This window comes from Astatotilapia calliptera, chromosome 3 (assembly GCF_964374335.1).
Source record: "Astatotilapia calliptera chromosome 3, fAstCal68.1, whole genome shotgun sequence".
In the NCBI taxonomy this organism is placed as follows: Eukaryota; Metazoa; Chordata; class Actinopteri; order Cichliformes; family Cichlidae; genus Astatotilapia; species Astatotilapia calliptera.
Window position 1 is genome coordinate 71,729,283 of NC_137424.1, and position 21,255 is coordinate 71,750,537.

General features: G+C 40.0%; 1 protein-coding gene across 4 annotated transcripts in view; it reads left to right on the plus strand.

Moving 5' to 3' along the window:
• The first annotated feature begins 3,249 nt into the window (after window positions 1-3,249).
• Window positions 3,250-21,255, plus strand: part of LOC113010540 (uncharacterized) — a 61,375-nt gene continuing 43,369 nt past the window's right edge. Inside the window, exons 1-2 of one of the 4 annotated variants that reach the window (XM_080299106.1) lie at window positions 3,260-3,537; window positions 16,524-16,750. In XM_080299106.1, the coding sequence (XP_080155232.1) occupies window positions 16,691-16,750 (60 nt within the window). In that variant the 5' untranslated portion in view covers window positions 3,260-3,537; window positions 16,524-16,690. Of the gene's footprint in view, window positions 3,538-16,523; window positions 16,751-21,255 lie in introns of all 4 variants that reach the window. The other 3 variants (XR_013906513.1, XR_003270488.2, XM_080299107.1) reach the window with 3 other exon arrangements.

Below are 21,255 nucleotides of genomic sequence, written 5' to 3' on the forward strand. Positions count from 1 at the left end.
GGATCTTAGCTCGGTCATTCTCCACCACCCTTGGGGGCATCTCCCATTTTGACCTCGGGACTTCCAGGTTATACTCCGCACAGATGTTCCTGTACACTATGCCGGCCACTTGGTTATGGCGTTCCATGTATGCCTTGCCTGCTAGCATCTTGCACCCTGCTGTTATGTGCTGGATTGTCTCTGGGGCATCTTTACACAGCCTGCACCTGGGGTCTTGCCTGGTGTGATAGACCCCAGCCTCTATGGATCTTGTGCTCAGAGCTTGTTCTTGTGCTGCCATGATTAGTGCCTCTGTGCTGTCTTTCAGTCCAGCTTTGTCCAGCCACTGGTAGGATTTCTGGATATCAGCCACCTCCTTATATATATATATATATATATATATATATATATATATATATATATATATATATATATATATATATATATATATATATATATATATATATATATATATATATATATATATATATATGTTGTGTTGGTGGATATATGACTGACTTTAATTATTAGACATTCGCACATAAATAAGTGACGTCATATTCGGTACTTTTGACAGTTCACTCTTCATCCGCTCCATCTTATTAGGGAAATGCCATATAGATAAATGTAAATTTCAAAACTCAACCCCATCATTTAATTTGTTTTTGATTGAAATTGAATATTACTTAAACTCTCTTAAATTAACTTCCAATAAAAAAGGTTTATCATTGATTGAAATTCATTCAGTAATGTTTAACGAATGACCTGTCACAACTGTCTGTCACATTCCCCTCCCCCCTTTTTTTCTCCTTTATTTATTTATCCTTCTTATTTCATTGTACTGTATATTGTTACTCTTATTTGCCTTGTATGTCTACTGTACAAACTGAACTGGAATGACTGACTGTTCGCTTTATGATTTCAATAAAGTTTGGAAAAAAAAAAACCTCTTCGGCCGCTCCCTTCTGCCGTATTTTGCGACACAATTCTCCACACCCACCGACACGCTATGAATTGTGAGATATATGGGACCACGAAGCGTGCACCGGACCACGCTTGATATTTGGGGAAATCGACCGTGTGCAGTCTCTTAATTGGGACACAGCCATTGGCTGTATCCCAATTCAGGGTCTGCAGCCTTGAAGGCCGCATTTTAAGGCCGATTACGTCACCGTGACGCAACGAAGGCTGTCCCAATTCGAAGGCTGCTCGAAATGGGGCCCTCAAATGCGTCCTTCCTTTCCCTGAATTTTAAGGACGTGGCGGTGTAGACTTCAAGACCCAACATATCCCAGAATGCATAGCGCGGCGGTGGGTGTGGATAATTTTTTGCCGAAAAAAACGGTGGATGAGGGGCGCCCGAAGAGTGAACCTTTAAGTACTGAATATTATGTCACTTATTTATGTGCAAATGTTTATTAACAAAGAACATTAAAACATTACTGTTGGCCACATGTCGGCAAAGTTATCTGACATTAGTGACATTTGTACTTGGTTTTAAAGCCTTTACTTTAAAATATACGCCGTTCAATAGCTGAGCTTAATCCTACAGAGAATGATCAAAGCTCATGTAGAGCTGGGCGATATGAGATTTTTTCATATCACGATATGTTTTTTTTCATTTCAGGCGATAACGATATCTATCACGATATAAGCCAAATAACTATATTTCTAAGATTTAAATGTGCCGTTGCTCACAAGTAAAATGTGAAATAATCAGCAGCTTGTTTTTATTTAAATATTTATTTCCCATAATAAGTTCAACAGGGTAGATGTACTTAAGGAACATGAGACTTTTTCAGATAAATAAAGGCAAATATTGCAAACTACACAAAAGGCAGCCGCTAAAGCGTTTACGTTTCAAAATAGACCAAACGAAACAGACTACTAAATTGTCAATTCCACTTAGAAACAAAATATTAATTCTAAAAATAAATCTTAGTTTGTTTTACAGAAGAACAGACAAAACTGACTAACTTTTGTCAATATCAAATAAACTGAGAACTAAAAGGAAATTCTCAATCTCTCCTTGTTGTATAGCTGAGCTTTTCAAACAGTTTTAACAGTTACTTTAGTCTGACAAAAGCCAAATGACGAATTAGCGCTTCCAGTCAGAGACTGAGGCTACGTCCACACGTACACGGGTATTTTTGAAAACGGAGATTTTCCATTTTCATTTTAAAAAATAATCCCGTCCACACATAAAGGCAGAAATGAAGGAAAACGATGCTATGAACATGCCAAATCAGCAGGTGGAGCTAGATTCCTAACCGTGCAGAAATGTTGGCCAATCAGAAGTCTAGAAGCCTCGGTGGGAAAAAGTAAACAAAGCTGGGGCAGAGAAGAAGAACCGAGTCGTATGTGTGGAGGGACAGTAACTGTGTGTATATGTAAGCATTTAAACACTGCAGAGAGTAGAATTAACAGTAACAGTATTGTAGAAATTCATTTCACTGAAACAATAACGTGGCGCACAGTGTGACGCATGCACCAGTTTATTGTATTTCCAGACTTGCTTTCGTGCCGAGTAGCGTGCAATTTACAGTGCACGCTACTCTGTTTTTTGTCAGACTTGAAATAGCCGAAATACCTTCACACTACGGAACTTCTATGGCTCTTCCGTTCGACAATCTCTCCGGCATTGGAACCATCATCTGTTTTCTCTTCGGTAACCTTCAGTCAAGCTCGGTTGATTTTTCTAGTCGGCACACTCATTTCCTCCATTACCCAGGCGGTACGGTCGCTGGCTGCTTCCCAAACAAATGCACGTGCGGCTTGGCACTTGTGCTGTACGTAACAAGTCACGCGACGTGACGCTGCGGCTGTGATTGGTTCGGCTCTGCGCTACTTAATTTGGATTGGCTGACCTTTTTTTTTTTTTTTTTTTAAGAGGACAAGAGCGGCGAGGTCTATCGCGATAGCTTAATTTCTCTATCGAGTAAAAGTTATATCGCGATACATATCGTTATCGTTCTATCGCCCAGCTCTAAGCTCATGTAGAAAAAAACAAACAAATGAACAAAAGATTTTCTCCTTCATTTCTGTCAAACAAAGCTGTATGACACGTTTCCAGCTGTTAGTATCATGGTTGCTAGGCAACCTGGGCAGCGCAACGGAGACCGTCCCATTTCACAAGGCTCGGACTTCCGGCCTTAGCGGTCTTTAAGTACGCGGCCCTTGAGGATCGTTGGGGCTGCGTACTTTAAGGCTGCAGACCCTGAATTGGGATACAGCCATTGGTCTGACCCAACAGTAGGAGGCGGTAATGCTCCTTTACGTTGGTTGCCAACCGCCGTTAAACACACAGAAGAAGAAGAAAGGAGGCGGAGGAGTCGAGCAGAGAGAGCTGCTTTTTCATGAAACGGGAGTAAAGTAGTGAACTTACAGGAACATATACCACTAGCAACGTTTGGATCGATATCTGCATCGATCTGCACACCCTTGTCTCCTGGATCGTAGCTGAGATCAGCGTGAATCACGTGGGTCTCTGCTCCCTGTGTTTGGAAAAACTTCCAGCTTCATCACGAAGTTTCTCTCGGTTTGTGGGCTCATCTAAAGGTAAGCACCGAGCTAACTTTAATGTGGGTGCAGTTTATGTTGAGTTTAGCTCTGTTGAGGATAATAGATTGCTTGGTATACACTGGAGTTAGACTGTAGAGTTTGTGATTGCTTGCAACATTATAATGGCTTTTAGGGGGTAAGAATACATACAGAAAAACAGTCTTTGAATATGAACAAAAGGATTGGGTGCAGGGCAGGAGAACAACCAGCCCCCACCCCCAGGACAGAAAGCCACAGGTACAAGCGTGGGGGAGGGCAATCAGCCTTTAGAATAGGACTTAACAAAAAACAAACTAAAAAATCGGCCCGTGTTCCTACATAACATTAAACATGTTAACAGCACAAAAGCCATATTAAACGCAGGCTACTTTAGACCCGGTGTTCCAGATCTACTGGCGTTTAGATCAACTGGCGTTGGTTGAACAGATGTTTGGCAGACTTGCGTTTCAGGAGCTGCTACCGACAAATCAGCAAAAAAACGCCAAATGTGTCATCTGTGACATGTGTGACGTTAATTCAAACACACTCCGTCAGTCTTGATGCTGTTGAACAACAAAATGTTTAAAAATGTGGCGAGTTTACCTGGTGATATCCTCATGCGCGACGCAATCGCGAAAACGGCAAACAATTAACACCACGCCGATGTTGTTCACAGGACAGCAGGAGTAAACGAGCGGGAGACTCTTGTCGTCGTTATCGTTCCCCTCGCACGTTTTATTTCTCCGGTTTCAGCGGTTTTGCTTCACAACTAAAGCGAGCAGTTTACTTTGTGCATTAACATGGACTCGAGTCAACCAGCGCCACCTCTGGCCAAGTGCCACAGCCTACAGCCAGATCAACCTGTGACACACATCTGCAGCACGTTTGAATTCGTTTCATGCACATTTGTACCTTTCAATTGTGTCTGTTTGTGCGTCATGCAAATAAACCTTTGAAAATGACACTAATATTTCACTAGTTTTGTAACATCACATGCTGTTAGCGCAGTCTGTCTGCGTCTTTTCTCTGCGAACAAACATTTTAGAGCTGGTTGTTATATACAGTCTGTATAAGTGTGGTTAATCTAATAAACATTTGTAAGGAGATGACAGTTACTGTGAATGTACAGCAGGTGATTAGTAATAAACAGTCAGACAATGACTCTGACAATCTCATTCAATCTTGCAGATTGCACCTTCTGCGTAAAGTGGTACCACACAGTGTGTGTGGACTTCCCTTGTGCAGAAGGCAACTACAAATGTTGTGGGTGCTAAATAAACAGAGAAAATTGATCCCTGTTGTCTTTGCTTACTGATTGTTTTTAGTGTTGACAATCCACATTGCTGGGATTGCATCTTTCAACATGTTTGTGGGTAGATTTGGATGTACCAGGGTTAACCCTTGTATTATGTTGAAGAACAAAAAAGTGACATTGATTTTGTTGCGGGTCATTTTGACCTGTACTGTGTCAATCCACTCAGAATTGTCAAAAAACTGCACTGAAACAATAGCAACTTTATTTCCCATGAGATAAACATGTAGAACAAAGACATACAACAGTTAGACTTTCCATAACTATTTTAGGAACAATTTGGTTTTTCGTTCTTACAAACACATTTCTTTTGAACTTGCCCAACGTTCTCAGTTTTTCAATGTTCAACATTTTCAGTTTTGTCGACATGATGGACAGAATGTAACTGTGTGCTTTCTGTAGATGTACTTCTTGCATTTCTCACAAAAAGTGCTTGTTTTAAAACAGAAACTTTCCTAACTAAGATTTAAAACAAAAGATTTCTACGTCTCCTCCAGTCTCACAAACAGATGACAAACCAAGCGACACACCTGAGTCACTGACTTTCTTATATCCACTCACCCTCACTGTAGGGCAGGGATAGCTCAGTGGGTAGAGTGGCGGCCCCATGATCGGAAGGTCGGGGGTTCGATTCCCCTGAACAGCTACCCTGAGGTACCCCTGAGCAAGGTACCGTCCCTACACACTGCTCCCCGGGCACCCAATGGCTGCCCACTGTTTCACTGAGTGAATGGGTTAAATGCAGAGAGGGATTTTCCCCACGGGGACCAATAAAGTACACTTCTTTCTTCTTCTTCTTCTTCTTTCTTCTTCTGGCTGTTTAGTACTAATCACTGTGTAACTGCTGTGAATTCACAGTAACTGCCATCTCCTTACAAATGTTCATTAGATTAACCACACTTATACAGACTGTATATAACTACCAACTCTCCAGCCATGTTGAAGGATTGCCTATATTGGCTGGAAATATTCATTTCCAGAGAAATATAGGCAATCAAATGTGTTGTGCAAGAAACGAATTCAAACGTGGTGCAGATGTGTGTCACAAGTTGTTCTGGCTGTAGGCTGTGGCACTTGGCCAGAGGTGGCGCTGGTTGACTCGAGTCCATATTAGTGCACAAAGTAAACTGCTCGCTTTAGTTGTGAAGCAAAAACGCTGAAACCGGAGAAATAAAACGTGCGAGGGGGACGATTACGACGACAAGAGTCTCCCGCTCGTTTACTCCTGCTGTCCTGTGGGCAACATCGGCGTGGTGTTAATTGTTTGCTGTTTTCGTGATTGTGTCGCACATGAGGATATTAGCAGGTAAAGTCGCCACATTTTTAAACATTGTGTTGTTCAACAGCATCAAGACTGACAGAGTGTGTTTGAGATAACCTCACAAGTGTCACAGATGACACATTTGGCGTTTTTTTTTTTTTTTTTTTTTTTTGCTGATTTGTCGGTAGCAGCTCCTGAAACGCAAGTCTGCCACACATCTGTTCGACCAACGCCAGTCGATCTAAACGGCAGTAGATCTGGAACACTGGTGTTCCAGATTAACTGGCGCTTAGATTAACTGGATTTTACAGCACATTGTGTTGTGCATTCTGATTGCTGTAGACCATTGTCAATCAATCTAGTGCCATGTCTCCTCTACAGCAGCGGTCCGCAACATCAGGGCTCCTTTGGTACCGGGTCGCGAGAGTTGAGGCTCGGGCGTGAAGTGTATGGTTTTCAGGGTTTTTAATCGTTAAGTCTGGTTTCCTGGGTCTTTTCCCGTGTTGTAGTTGTGTATAGAGCAGGGCGATATGGCCAAAATATTTATCACGATATGTATTTGAAAATTTGCGATAACGATATAACTGACGATATAATTGATGCAAGACAAAATACAACTCCACAACATTACTAGCGCAAAAAGACAACCTTCCTTTTATTTTCACTTAAACAAGAAGCTGGTTTTTATGTACATTAAAGCTTTATAAAAATGTAACAGTGCAAATGCAAATTCCTTGCTGAAAGTTTAACCAAAAGGCATTTCCAGTAGAAATGGGCTGACATATCCTGAGCATAACCATGTATAATATCCACTGAAGTTAAAAAGAGGTGCTTTGCAACATTAAACTGCAGTGTGCAGTACGGATTTTTCGGACCATAAGGTGCACGGGATTATAAGGCACATTAAGCGAAACGAAGCAGTCAGATAAATCAAACTTTATTAAACTCATTCTTCTTGCTTCCTCCACTTATGTACCATTGATTCATTAATGTTGAATTCTCTGGCAGCTGCTCTATTCCCATGTTGTTGCAGTATATTAATGACTAACCTCGTATTGTGGATGGATTATCTCAGTTGGTCTCCTGACTGTAGTTTGGTCCGTTTACAGCATCATGCCATGCGATTGCATTTGTTTCTAACCATGAGGAACCTTCACGTTAACTTTTATAAGTGGAAAAGTGTTAGTGTTCGTGCTCCAGCTTCACTGTTTATGTTATGCTAACATAGCTGTGTCGCTAGCGATTACGTAGCACATCATTTATATACCAGCTAGCCCAACTTCAGTAACCCTACAAATGTCACTGCTGTTTAGTTTCCTGTCTTCATTTATGTTGGAAGTGATAGCAGAGCTGTACGTTTGAATTTTTTCAGAAATCTCTCAGTCAGAACATGCAATATCATGCTTAGGAAACTAGCGAGCTAACTTCTGCTAGCTTCCTGCTAACTTCTGACTCCGTTAAATGTAATAAATTTTTTTTCATGGATGCCTGGAAGTTAAACTTTATAGTTACACCTGGTAAAGCAGCAATGCTGACCGTTTTATTAAAGATGAAAGAATTGAGACAGTTTTTAACTCAGTGATGCTGCAGTGTTCGTTTGACCTGAAACATACGGAGTTTAGGACCCAGATTACTCCCAGATTTAAGAGCATCTTAGTCCGACAAATACGACAATAACGACGGCCGCTTGCATGTTCTGCAAAAAAATGTGCTTTGTCGTGTATCTGACGGACAAACACCAAACCAGTTCCACATCACTGAAGTTGCACCATTTTTACAAACCAATTCTGGTTCATCTGTTTCGCTCAACAATGCGTACAGTGCGTATGAAAACAAAGGCACTGCGCATGCGCGTTTTACTCCCATTCTATCGCGATATTTCATTTTCCTATCGTTGCCTAACATTATACCGGTATTACCTTGAACGGTATAATATGGCCCAGCCCTAGTTATGTATCTTATTTTGAAAGAACTATTTACGCATTACCATAGTGACTAGAGAGCGTCAAGAAGCAGAGAGGAGGATGTTACTCTCGATGCTGTTGGTGCATTTCAGCAGAACAATGCTAATAAAGTTGCACAATTACACAGCTGAATTTGCGTTCATTATATTTACAAAATACCACAGTTTTTGTCTTTGTCTGTATCATTTTATTTTGTTGTATTTATCCGCAACACCTTAAAGGCCCATCCGTGAAAATATTTTCTGATATTAAACTGGTCCGTGGTGCAAAAAAGGTTGGACACCGCTGCTGTACAGTACAGAATGCGTTGTCTGTGAAGGTTCTCAGTCATCCAGGTCATCGTAGTCAAAGGAGCTTGCAAAGAAATGCGTCTGGACTTCTTTAAGTTACTTGAAGACGTTTCACCTCTCATCCGAGAAGCTTCTTCAGTTCTAAGGTCAAATGGTGGAGAGTCCCAGATATAAACCTAGTGGGAGTATCCCCCACAGAGGGACAAAAGGACCCCCTGATGATCCTCTAATCACCTGAGCCAAGGTGTGAAACTGGGTGTGGGTCCCAATCAGCCAGAGTTTCGGGTGAGTTCATTGTGAAACCTGGCCCCACCTTATCATGCAAATTCCTGAGATCAGATGGCCCAGGATGTGAGTGGCCGCCAAGGCGTCTGGGAAGGGATTTCAAAACTGGATTATAAATGGCAGAAAGTTGGTGTCGTAAATAGAGATGGACCGATCCGATATTACGTATCGGTATCGGTCCGATACTGACCTAAATGACTGGATCGGATATCGGAGAAAAATAAAAAATGTAATCCGATCCATTAAATATCACGAAAGCACCTCACAAAACTTGCAACACGCCGTAACTCACCTCAGAACGTTAGCATGTCGGAGCAGTATGCATCACGTGATAGAGCGGCTGTGGCATGCGGGACCTGTGGTCTGGATAGCATTTGGAGCTTCGCTAGCAACCTGGCATTTCATCTCCGACAAAGTTATCCCCGAGAGAAGTAAAGCAAGTGTGTAAGTCCATCTCTGAATGTTTGTAAAGCATTCCTGCGTTAAGCTTAACGAGCGACTGCCTCTCGCTCTCCGGCTGCTACTTCAATCGTGAAACTGCTTAAATGATCAGCTGATCGGCTTTTCTGTCGCGAGTCCGTCTTTGTTTTTGGCCCACTTTGCACCAGAAAGAGGAAACCAGCGGCTGAACAACAGCAGCACGTTTAAGCTTGATAAGCTGTTGTTAGAATTTATTTAATATTACTTTCTACACCAGGATCTTTTTCTACGTAGCTGACGCTGGTAACTGTGCAGGGGCGGATCTAGCAAAGTTTAGCCAGGGGGGCCGATAGGGCATTAACAGGGAAAAGGGGGCACAAAGACATACTTTTCTTTCTTATTCTCATTTAAAATGTCTAGCTTTTAATAAATAATTATCTGACACACAAAGTTTTAATTTGATGTAAAATGAATAGAAGTCAATTACTGTATATAGTGACTATTAAGTCTAATATATATACCCTAGTAAGCTATAGTACTTTTTCCTTTGGGAAGGTACCATCTGTGCAGTCTGCAATTTTGTTGAAGAAAGATGTTGAATCTATTTAATATTTCTTGAAAAATAATTGATTTCTGTGCATTTTTTTTCACACTGCATCAAATTAAGGTTGATTACGTCGATTAAGCATCATGAGGTGGAGCGTGAGGGGTGGTTCCCTATTTTTTATTTATTTATTTTTGTTGTTGCTGGGAGTTGGAACCCTATTAGTTAGGTTGCTTAATATTTACGCTAAGTACTCTTTAAAATACCAGAATAGGGAGGATGGTGTAGGTCTAAGTTTATTAGATTGATCAGTATTGCTGAACTATTAAATATTTTTTTTGTACACAGGTATAACAGAATAGCTTTAGTGTAGTTGTTGTTTTAAACTTGAGTATGAACTTGCAGACTTGCAAAATGCAGCAAGATATTTTAAAAAACAGTTTTGTTGATTAAAAAACACTATATCGGATTCATATCGGTATCGGCAGATATCCAAATTTATGATATCAGTATCGGTATCGGACATAAAAAAGTGGTATCGTGCCATCTCTAGTCGTAAACCACCGCCTCTGTTCAAAGATGGTCGCTCACAGTGGACATAAATGGCTTCTTTCACTCCTCTTTCAAACCATCTGTCCTCTCTGTCCAAAATGTGAACATTGGCATCCTCGAAAGAGTGTCCTTTATCCTTAAGATGCAGATGGATTGCTGAGTCTTGTCCTGTGGAGGTGGCTCTTCTGTGTTGTGCCATGCACTTGTGAAGTGGCTGTTTGGTCTCTCCAATGTAGAGGTCTGGGCATTCCTCGCTGCACTGTACAGCATACACCACGTTGTTAAGTTTGTGTTTTGGCGTTTTGTCTTTCGGGTGAACCAGTTTTTGTCTGAGCGTGTTGCTGGGTCTGAAATGCACCGGGATGTCATGCTTGGAGAAAACCCTCCTGAGTTTTTCTGATACACTGGCTACATAGGGGATGACAATGTTGTTGCGTCCGTCTTTCTTTCTGTCTGCTGCTGCACGCAATGTTGATGGTGAACAGATCAAAACACTGACAGAATCCATGGATGGCAGGCTTTTGAGTGTCCTTGCAAAGAAAGGTGTTTATATTGGTCGCTGATTTGTTTTTGTTTTGTTTTTGAATGTCAGAAATGTATATTTGTGAATGTGGAGATGTTATATTGGTTTCACTGGTTAAATTAAATAATTGAAATGGGTATATATTTGTTTTTTGTTAAGTTGCCTAATAATTATGCACAGTAATAGTCACCTGCACACACAGATATCCCCCTAAAATAGCTAAAACTAAAAACAAACTAAAAACTACTTCCAAAAACATTCAGCTTTGATATTAATGAGTTTTTTGGGTTCATTGAGAACATGGTTGTTGTTCAATAATAAAATTATTCCTCAAAAATACAACTTGCCTAATAATTCTGCACTCCCTGTTTATGTAAAAAAGCACTTAGACTAAAACTGACATAGCTACGTTAATCCTACTGTAAAACAATAAGACAAGGTACGACCTCTTCCCATGCTCCCAGGATGTGGGGGTGGACGCTAGAACACCTTAGAATGTCTCATCCTAGGGGGTCTGAAACATTTTTTCAATATGTCACCAACTATATGCTTCTAAACACAAATGATTACATGCAGTATTCTACCATATGCAAACTTGTATCATTAAAATATTTCATTTCATTTAATTCATTTCATTTATTTGTTCATTTTCAGGCACAACAAATACCTATATTGAACATAAAATGCACAAAACAAAAAACAAAAATTGCCTGAAAAAGGAGTGGGACGAAGAAAACTTATTGAATCCCACCCCTATTCTCACTCATCAACAAAAAAAAACAAAAAACAATAAACTTCCCGCAGCTACGCCTATCATTGCATACAGACCCATCAACAGCCCCGGGCACATACAAGCATCTAAACGGCAGCTCGCAAACAACAATTAGAGCCTTCATAACTGAATATATAAATTATAAATTGCATTACCACAGGTAACAGGCAGTAATAACTACAAGTAACAAACACACATACATATACATATATGTACATACATACGCACTTTTTTTTTTTAATTTTTTGGAATCCATACCAGCAATGGTAAGAGAAGACATTACAGAGCACACTAAAAACCATCATTGAGTATACTGTGAGCAGACCCACTGTTTGTAGAGAAATTTAAATCTATGAATATTTTGCATTGTTTCAATTGTAAACTCAGACTGTTCCAGATTTTCACACCACATATTTCCCCACACTTCCACACAATATGTAAGATATGGAAGAACCAGGGTACAGTACAGAGTACGAAGTGCATCTTTATCAAGGAATTGTTTCACTTTGTTCAAAACTGCGAGGCTTCTGGAAATTTTGGTTTTTATGTGTCTGACGTGGGGTTTCCATGAAATTTTATTGTCAATTACGACTCCCAAAAATTTGTTTTCACTCACATTATCAATTGGTACACCTTCAATGACAATTGGTAATTCTATATTATATTTTAAATTACCAAAAAACATTGCTTTAGTTTTATTTATATTTAATGATATTTTATTTATGTCCATTCATTTTTTTAAAATTAATTTTAGCTCTCTGTTTACGGTCATTACAAGATCAGTATAATCATCGCTACTGAAAAATATGTTGGTGTCATCTGCGAACAGTATGAGCTTATAAGTACTTGAGAAACATCAAAAATATCATTTATGTATACATTGAAAAGTTTTGGTCCCAACACTGACCCTTGGGGAACACCACATGTAATACCAAGTTTCTCTGAATGGTAATGCCCTATGCTAACATATTGTTCCCGACCCGTTAGGTAACTTTTTAACCAGTTACCAGCTTTCCCTCGAATACCATATCTTTCCAATTTATCCAATAAAATTGAGTGATTGATTGTGTCGAAGGCCTTTTTGAGATCAACAAATTTACCAACTGCATATTTATTTTTATCCAGTGCATTAGTAATTTCTTCTACTGCCTCAATTATCGCCATTGAAGTGGTTCTTTGCGTTCTGAAACCATACTGACCAACATTTATTATTTGATGTTTTTCAAGGAATTTTTCTAATCTTGAATTAAAAAGTTTTTCTAGAATTTTTGAGAATTGAGGCAGTAGAGAAATACGCCTATAATTGGTAAAACTGTGTTTGTCATTACTTTTATATAGTGGTATTACTTTCGCAATTTTCATTTTTTTGGAAAACAACTGGACTGAAATGATAAATTACAGATATATGTTAAGGGACTAGCAATATTCAGAATAACCTGTTTAACTACAGACATATTTATGTCATGATAATCCATTGAAGACTTACTTTTACATTTTAATGTGATATTTATTACTTCTTGCTCATTTGTAGCTGAGAGGAACAGTGAAAAGGGATTTGATTTTACTGATATTTTCATTTTTATGACACGGGATGTTCGCTGCTAGTTCAGGGCCAACATTTATGAAGAATTTATTGAACCCATCGACAATATTACTCATGTTGTGATTTTCACCATTTGCATCAGTAAAATATTCAGGATATGATGTTCCAGAAGATCCTTGTTTAATTAAGTTGTTTAACACATCCCAAGTTCCTTTAATATTGTTTTTATTTTCATATAATCTTCTTCTATAATAAAATTGTTTGCTCGTTCTTATAATATCAGTCAATTTATTTCTATATGCTCTATATCTTTGTTCCACTTCTTTTGTTTTTACTTTGATAAACTGTTTATACAGATTATTAATGCTTGCAAAAAGAAAAACAATTCCTTTTGTGAGCCAAGGACTTTTTATCTTTTTTTTCCTTTTCTTTGTCATGTGTTCGTTTATAGGACAATGTTTATTGTACCACATAGTAAAAATATCTAGAAAATTATCATAAGCCTTGTCCACATCTGACTCTTCATACACCGCTTCATACACAGCTGTTGTTAATTTTTTTTTCTTTATCTATTTGTCATTTCACGTTGTAGTATTACACAAAATTTTCAGATCTAATAGAAATAAAATAAGTGTTTCATAATTCATTCAATTTATTGTCTTTATTTATAACTGCCATTATTATTTCATTCTACTATAGAATCTTACAAGAAAGAGGCAAAATTGTATTCCATTGTGCTTTATTAGCTACATTGGTTAAAAAATGAATCAACAATGCCAAAAAAACCTATCAAAACAACATACTGGAAAATAGTTATTCATCACTTGATTGATTCAATACAACACTTGGGCACATATATGCGGGACGTTTCGTGGCTGTGTTGATATTGCGCTGTCTCTTAACCAGTGTTGGGTAAGTTACTTTAAAATAGTAACTTAGTTACATTACTAGTTAGTTCTCTCAAAAGTAACTCAGTTACTTGAAGTTATGTGTTACTTTCAAAGTAACTAGTTACTAGGGAAAGTAACTTTGGTTTTACTCAAAATTCTCTTGTTAATGTGTTGCTTCCATAACTTTGCCAGTCTTCTAGCTTGCTTACTTGCCACAAGTGCACTGTGCCACCTACCAATAGACAGGAAAAGATAATGTGCATATTTCCATGAGAGAAATCCCACACCTGGACCGTCATTGACTGCTGCCATGATTCCAGCCTACGTCACAGCGTCATGTGCGCCTTTTACATCCAACACAAAAACTGCAGTCGTGATGCTTTCGATTGTACTCAGAACTCGGAAATTCTGCCTTCTGAATAGGAAGATGTAGGTAACACCAGACTGCACATGAGCTGCATACAGAGCTGGACTGGGACAGAAAATTGGCCCGGGCATTTTGACTAGAGACTGGCCCACCATTGTAGGGAAAATCATAAAGCCTTTGAATGAAAATAAACACTGTTGTGACAGTGATGTACACTGTTTTGATGGTATATATGCATTAATCTATCAATCGTTTGTTGTAAGATTCAGATAATTATTTTTTTAAAGCTAGACATTTTAAATGAGAATAAGAAAGAAAAGTATTTCTGTACTTCTTTGTGCCCCCCTCTCCCTGTTAATGCCCTACATGGACCCCTGGCAACACTTTGCTAGACCCGCCCCTGCACAGTTACCACCTGTCAGCTACCTAAAAAAGGATACTGGTGTTATTTGTCTCTCAGAAACAGTTCATAATTTCCCTTCAACTCATTCATGTCACCTAAAAGATAAACCTGTTTCTCCATCACCTGCTCAGCTCTGATGATCCAGTAAGGACATCTCCTGGTATCATCTTCATGTTTCCCTCTCACCAGATAACCAAACCATATCATGACCAGCAGCTTTTTTGCAGCTGTGGCTCCAGCCAACATCAGCTGATACTAAAAATTAATATTAAATAAATTCTAACAACAACTGATCAAGCTTAAACGTGCTGCTGTTGTTTAGCGCTGTCAGGGACCAAGCAGTAAAGCATAAAGGACACAGGTGGTTTTAATTCAAAAAATGGGTTTTATTGACCCAAAAATATGAAAATATATTTAACAAAGCCAAAACTTAAATGGGCAGACCAATAAAAGAGGTCAACTCAATAGACTAAACTCAAGATAATAATTAACAGAACCTCAAACAAACATATGACAAACTGACCTGCTGAAATGACACACAGGGGGACTTAAATACTGGTTTAGCTAAACCAAATGACACACACGGGGGAAAACAAAATGGCTGCCATATAACCAACTAATACAAAACATTTAAACAAACGTGAAACACCCCCCAGGCAATGAAGCATGTGGTGCAATCCAATTAGGCTGTCAGTAGTACTTCAGGTCTCCCAGCCCTTTGCCACACCTTTTGCCAGACAGGAGGAGACACCAACCCCCAGGTAACTCAAACAAAGAAAGATGTATTAATATAACATAAAACAGAACTTTGACCTTGCAAGGTTAATATGTGTGCACGCCATATAAACATTGGAAGGTGTGATGGAAAAATGAATATATTTAATAAAGAAACAATATTGAACAATAAATAGAATATTTTAAAGTAGTGACTGTTAATTAAACTAAAGTGAACAGCGGGTGGTGAGGTGTGGAGCTTACCATGTGTGGCATGCCATCACACACCTCCCCTCTTCAGAGCTCTCGCTGGAACAGCGAGAGAGATAGTCAGCAGTAAGGTTCTCCTTGCCTGGTACGCTCCACCCACTCCTTCAGAAGGTTTATATGCAAGACCTTGCTGGAGCGCAACTGCCCTGGGGTGGACACCTCATATGTGGTGGGTCCCAGCTTCCTCATGACTTCAAATGGCCCCTGCCACTTTGCCAACAATTTGTTGTTGTCACTGGGGAGGAGCACGAGCACCTTTTGTCCTGGCTCAAACGCACACTGACGAGTAGATTTATCATACCAAGACTTCTGCTGCTGCTGGGCCTCCACCATATGTGATTGAGCAAGTTCACTCATTTTCTCCAACTGTTCTCTCATATGAATGACATAAGACAAAATGTTCTTGGGTCCCTCCTCCACCTTGTCTCCCTCCCAGATCTCCTTTAACAGAGTTAGAGGGCCGCGAACCTCATAACCATACAACAGCTCAAAAGGTGAAAAACCTGTGGAGGCTTGGGGGACTTCTCTACAAGCAAAGAGTAGATATGGCAGCCATTGATCCCAATCGTTACCACTGTCGTTGACAAACTTCCTGAGCATCTGTTTCAATGTCTGGTTAAACCGTTCTGTCAGCCCATCAGTTTGAGGGTGGTATGGTGAAGTTCTCAGACTCCGGATACCCAACAACTGATAAACTTGCTTTAACAAAGTAGACATGAAGTTAGTGCCTTGATCAGTTAGTATTTCTCGTGGAAACCCAACTCTTGCAAAGAACTGCACTAAACAAAATGGGCCTGGCCTTTATAGATTTTAAAGGGAACACCTCAGGATATTTTGTGGCATAATCTGTTACAACAAGCATGTAACGATTTCCTGCTTTGCTCCTCTCAACAGGCCCTACAATATCCATTCCAAGACGCTCAAAAGGAGTGCCGATGACAGGGAGAGGTTGGAGTGGAGCTCTATGGGGGATTTTAGCAGATGTTATCTGCCACTGTGGGCAACTTTTACAAAACCGAGCCACATCTTTGCTAAGACCGGGCCAGTAGAAATGATGTTTGATGCGAGCTGTGGTCTTGTGTTTACCAAGGTGGCCAGCCCACGGAATAGAATGCCCTAAGGTGAGAATGGCGTGTCTAACCTTCTGGGGAACCACCAGCTGCAGCACCGACCCCTGCTGACGATACAGAATGACATTTTGCAAGATGTACTCACTGTTAAGAACCTGCTCCACTCCAGGTTCCTTTTCTTTGGCCTTCCGGAAAAGAGATATTAAAGATTGATCAGATTTTTGGAGTTCAGCAATTTCAGTTGGAATATTAAACCCTAGGGGTGACGGTGTTGGCTCAGCGTCTGTTAGTGTATCCACAGGTGAAAATTTGAATTTCTCCTGCCTTCTTTGTCTGCGGGTCTTCCGTGGCTTCACCACAGTTGTCTCAAACTCCTCATTAAAAAAAGGCAGGGCACTCAGGGTCTCAGAGTGGGTATTGACTTGCTTAGCCTGAGCTCTGGTAACAGCTACATAACACTCCTCAGTCTGCTCAGACTCCAACAAATCAAAAAGCACAGGAAGGTCACGCCCTAACACAGCAGAGTAAGGCAAACTGTTCACAACACCCACATTCAGCAGATACATCTGGTCCTGAACTTTAATGTAGATGTCAGCTGTCGGATATCTTTTCTCATCTCCATGGACACAACAGATTGAAATTGTATCACTGGTGCGAACAATATTAGGTGGGGCAAAATCTGAGTGAATAAGAGACCGAGAACTGCCAGAGTCAAGAAGGGCATTGAGTAGGCAAGTTTATTTGTATAGCACAATTCAACAACAAGGTGATTCAAAGTGCTTTACAGAGACATTAGAAACAAAAACAAATAAAAAGCATGATTTAAAATTGATTAAAACAAGCAAATAAACTAACTAATTAACAAACAAACAAACAAAACAGTATATAAAATCAAAACAGATAAAATCAGAACAGTAGATAAAATCAGTAGTTAAATGTAAGTTTTGAAATTTAAGCTTAAAAGTGTGGATTTGGTGCTTTATTCAAATGCAGCTGAGAATAGGTGAGTCTTCAACCTGGATTTAAATAAACTGAGTGTTTCAGCTGATCTGAGGCTTTCTGGGAGTTTGTTCCAGATATAAGGAGCATAAAAGCTGAATGCAGCTTCTCCGTGTCTGGTTCTGACTCTGGGAACTGATAAAAGACCGGATCCAGATGACCTGAGGGATCTGGAAGGTTCATACTGGGTCAGGAGGTCATTGATGTATTTTGGTCCTAAACCATTCAGAGCTTTATAGACCAGCATTAGGACTTTAAAGTCTATCCTCTGACGGACAGGCAGCCAGTGTAAAGACCTCAGAGCTGGACTGATGTGGTCCACTTTTTTGGTCTTAGTGAGGACTCGAGCAGCAGAGTTCTGAATGAGCTGTAGTTGTCTGACTGATTTTTTTAGGTAGACCTGTAAAGATGCTGTTACAGTAATCAAGCCTACTAAAGATGAATGCATGGACTAGTTTTTCCAGGTCCTGTTGAGACATCAGATCTTTTATCCTTGAAATATTCTTGAGGTGATAGTAAGCTGACTTTGTTATTGTCTTAATGTGTTTTTCTAAGTTTAGGTCTGCATCCATCACTACACCCAAATTTCTCGCCTGGTTTGTGGTTTTTAGATGTATAGACTGAAGTTCTCTGGTGACCTGTAATCGTTTTTCTTTGGCGCCAAAGACTATTACCTCAGTTTTGGTTTTGTTTAGCTGGAGAAAATTGTGGCACAACCAGTCATTGATTTCCTCAATGCATTTACCAAGAGCCTGCACAGGGCCTTGGTCTCCTGGTGACATTGTGATATATATTTGTGTGTCATCTGCATAGCTGTGATAGTTTATTTTGTTGTTGTTTATAATCTGTGCCAGTGGGAGCATGTAAATGTTAAACAGAAGGGGTCCCAAGATGGAACCTTGGGGAACTCCACATGTGATACTTGTCTGCTCAGATGTGAAGTTACCTATTGATACAAAGTATTTCCTGTTTTCTAAGTATGTTTTGAACCAGTTTAGTACAGTTCCTGAAAGACCTGTCCAGTTCTCCAGTCGTTTGAGTAATATGTTGTGGTCAACTGTATCAAATGCTGCACTGAGATCCAGTAGAACCCCATTCACTTCAATCTGACTCATTTTGATGGATTTGTCACTCTCCTGCTCAGGATCAGCATTAGAACGAGGGGCAAAGCACATTTGCACCATTTTAGCAGAATTTCTTGGGCACATAGGTTTTGTATGGCCCTCTAATCCACAAAGATAACAAATGAGCTTCTTACCAGAGGCCTTTGGTGGTCTAGTGGTAGACTGAGAGGTCTTACTGGTGCTTGTATTTGCTGAATCCAGATGGTTTTGCTGAGGTATCTTCCGGGTGTCCCTCGATGCCTTCCATGCATTATGGCTCCATGCTTGCCCCTTCTTTCTGGCAGCAACAAAAACATCAGCTAACCGAGCCGCTTCCATTGCTGAACCAGGGTTGTGTTCTCTGATCCAAACCTGAAGCTCAGGAGATAACATTCTGAGAAACTGCTCCAACATTATAGTTTCACCAATGTCATGAATAGTTTTACCCTTCGGCTGGATCCATTTCCCATAAAGCTCCTTCAGTCTCGCATATAGCTCGCGAGGGCTTTCATCTGGTTGAACATCCAGGGATCTGAATCTTTGCCTATATGTTTCTGGGTTAATGTCATATTTTGACAGAATAGCTGATTTCACTTTATCATAGTCTAATGAATCATCAATGTCCATGTGAACATAGGCACCTCTAGCTTTACCAGTAAGCAAGGGTATCAAATGAAAAACCCAATCTGATTTCTGCCATCGATAAGCTGTAGCCATACGTTCAAATGTGATCAGGAAATGTTCAATATCATCAGCTTCAGTTAATCTTTCCAATCTGCCCTCTATTTGTAGGGGAAACTGAAATGCTGGTGAAATGGCTGGATTGGAATTAGTCATAACTGGTTCAGCCTGGGCCTGCTGAGCAGAGGAAGAAGGATGAATATCAAACTCTAATGATTCAGAGCGAGCTTCTGCAGAATCTGATGGTGATGTTCTGACTTGGATTTCTGACTGCAGAAGTCTAAACTGATGTTGAAAGGCTTTAAATCGCTGTTCTTGTCGTGCATTTAACTCACTCTGTTTTGCATCCCGGACATCCTGTTGTTCCATGTGAGCATGTAGCATATTGACTAGATCAGACAAAGTAGGCTCCTTTTCCACTCTCTCCACAACTTCAGTGACTCCTGAGGCTCCATTTTCCTCTTCTTCGCAGGTTTGCTGAGCAGATCCCTTTTTCTTTTCATTCTTGCCACCACGATGCATTCTTCTTCCTCATGGGGAAAAACAGAAGAAAGAAAAAAAAGAAAAAAAGACCTGTGTCCAATACTGGATGATCCCACTGCTGCCACCAATTGTCAGGGACCAAGCAGTAAAGCATAAAGGACACAGGTGGTTTTAATTCAAAAAATGGGTTTTATTGACCCAAAAATATGAAAATATATTTAACAAAGCCAAAACTTAAACAGGCAGACCAATAAAAGAGGTCAACTCAATAGACTAAACTCAAGATAATAATTAACAGAACCTCAAACAAACATATGACAAACTGACCTGCTGAAATGACACACAGGGGGACTTAAATACTGGTTTAGCTAAACCAAATGACACACACGGGGGAAAACAAAATGGCTGCCAACCAACTAATACAAAACATTTAAACAAACGTGAAACACCCCCCAGGCAATGAAGCATGTGGTGCAATCCAATTAGGCTGTCAGTAGTACTTCAGGTCTCCCAGCCCCTTGCCACACCTTTTGCCAGACAGGAGGAGACACCAACCCCCAGGTAACTCAAACAAAGAAAGATGTATTAATATAACATAAAACAGAACTTTGACCTTGCAAGGTTAATATGTGTGCACGCCATATAAACATTGGAAGGTGTGATGGAAAAATGAATACATTTAATAAAGAAACGATATTGAACAATAAATAGAATATTTTAAAGTAGTGACTGTTAATTAAACTAAAGTGAACAGCGGATGGTGAGGTGTGGAGCTTACCATATGTGACATGCCATCACAAGCGCGATATCCTCTGGTTTCCTCTTTCGGCGCAAAGTGGGCAATAAACAAACAAGAGAGCCGATCAGCTGATCACTGATCAGTTTTCATGATTGAAGTAGAAACGGGAGAGGGAGGGGGGAGAATGAGAGGAGAGGCAGCTGTGCAGCAAAGACACAGAATAACTCCAGCTTTGTGTCTTTGTCTTTGTAGCTGAATTACAGGACAAACTGTTCCTTTTCACCTCAATAAGAAACGCGTAATATTTTCTCTGAATACCAGATGGGACGGTTGGCAACTCTAATAACTTATGAACAAAATAAAGTGCAACATCATTAACTTCATAGCACCCACCCAGCTGTATAGAAACTCCGTCATGCTAGCTAGGACGCAGTACGGAAAAAGTCAGCACAACGAAAATAAACTCCACCTAAACTTGGTTTATATCTGACCCAGAGAGACTGCAGGCCATAACTTCTTACCTGAAGTTCAGTTCACACTCGGACCGGCGG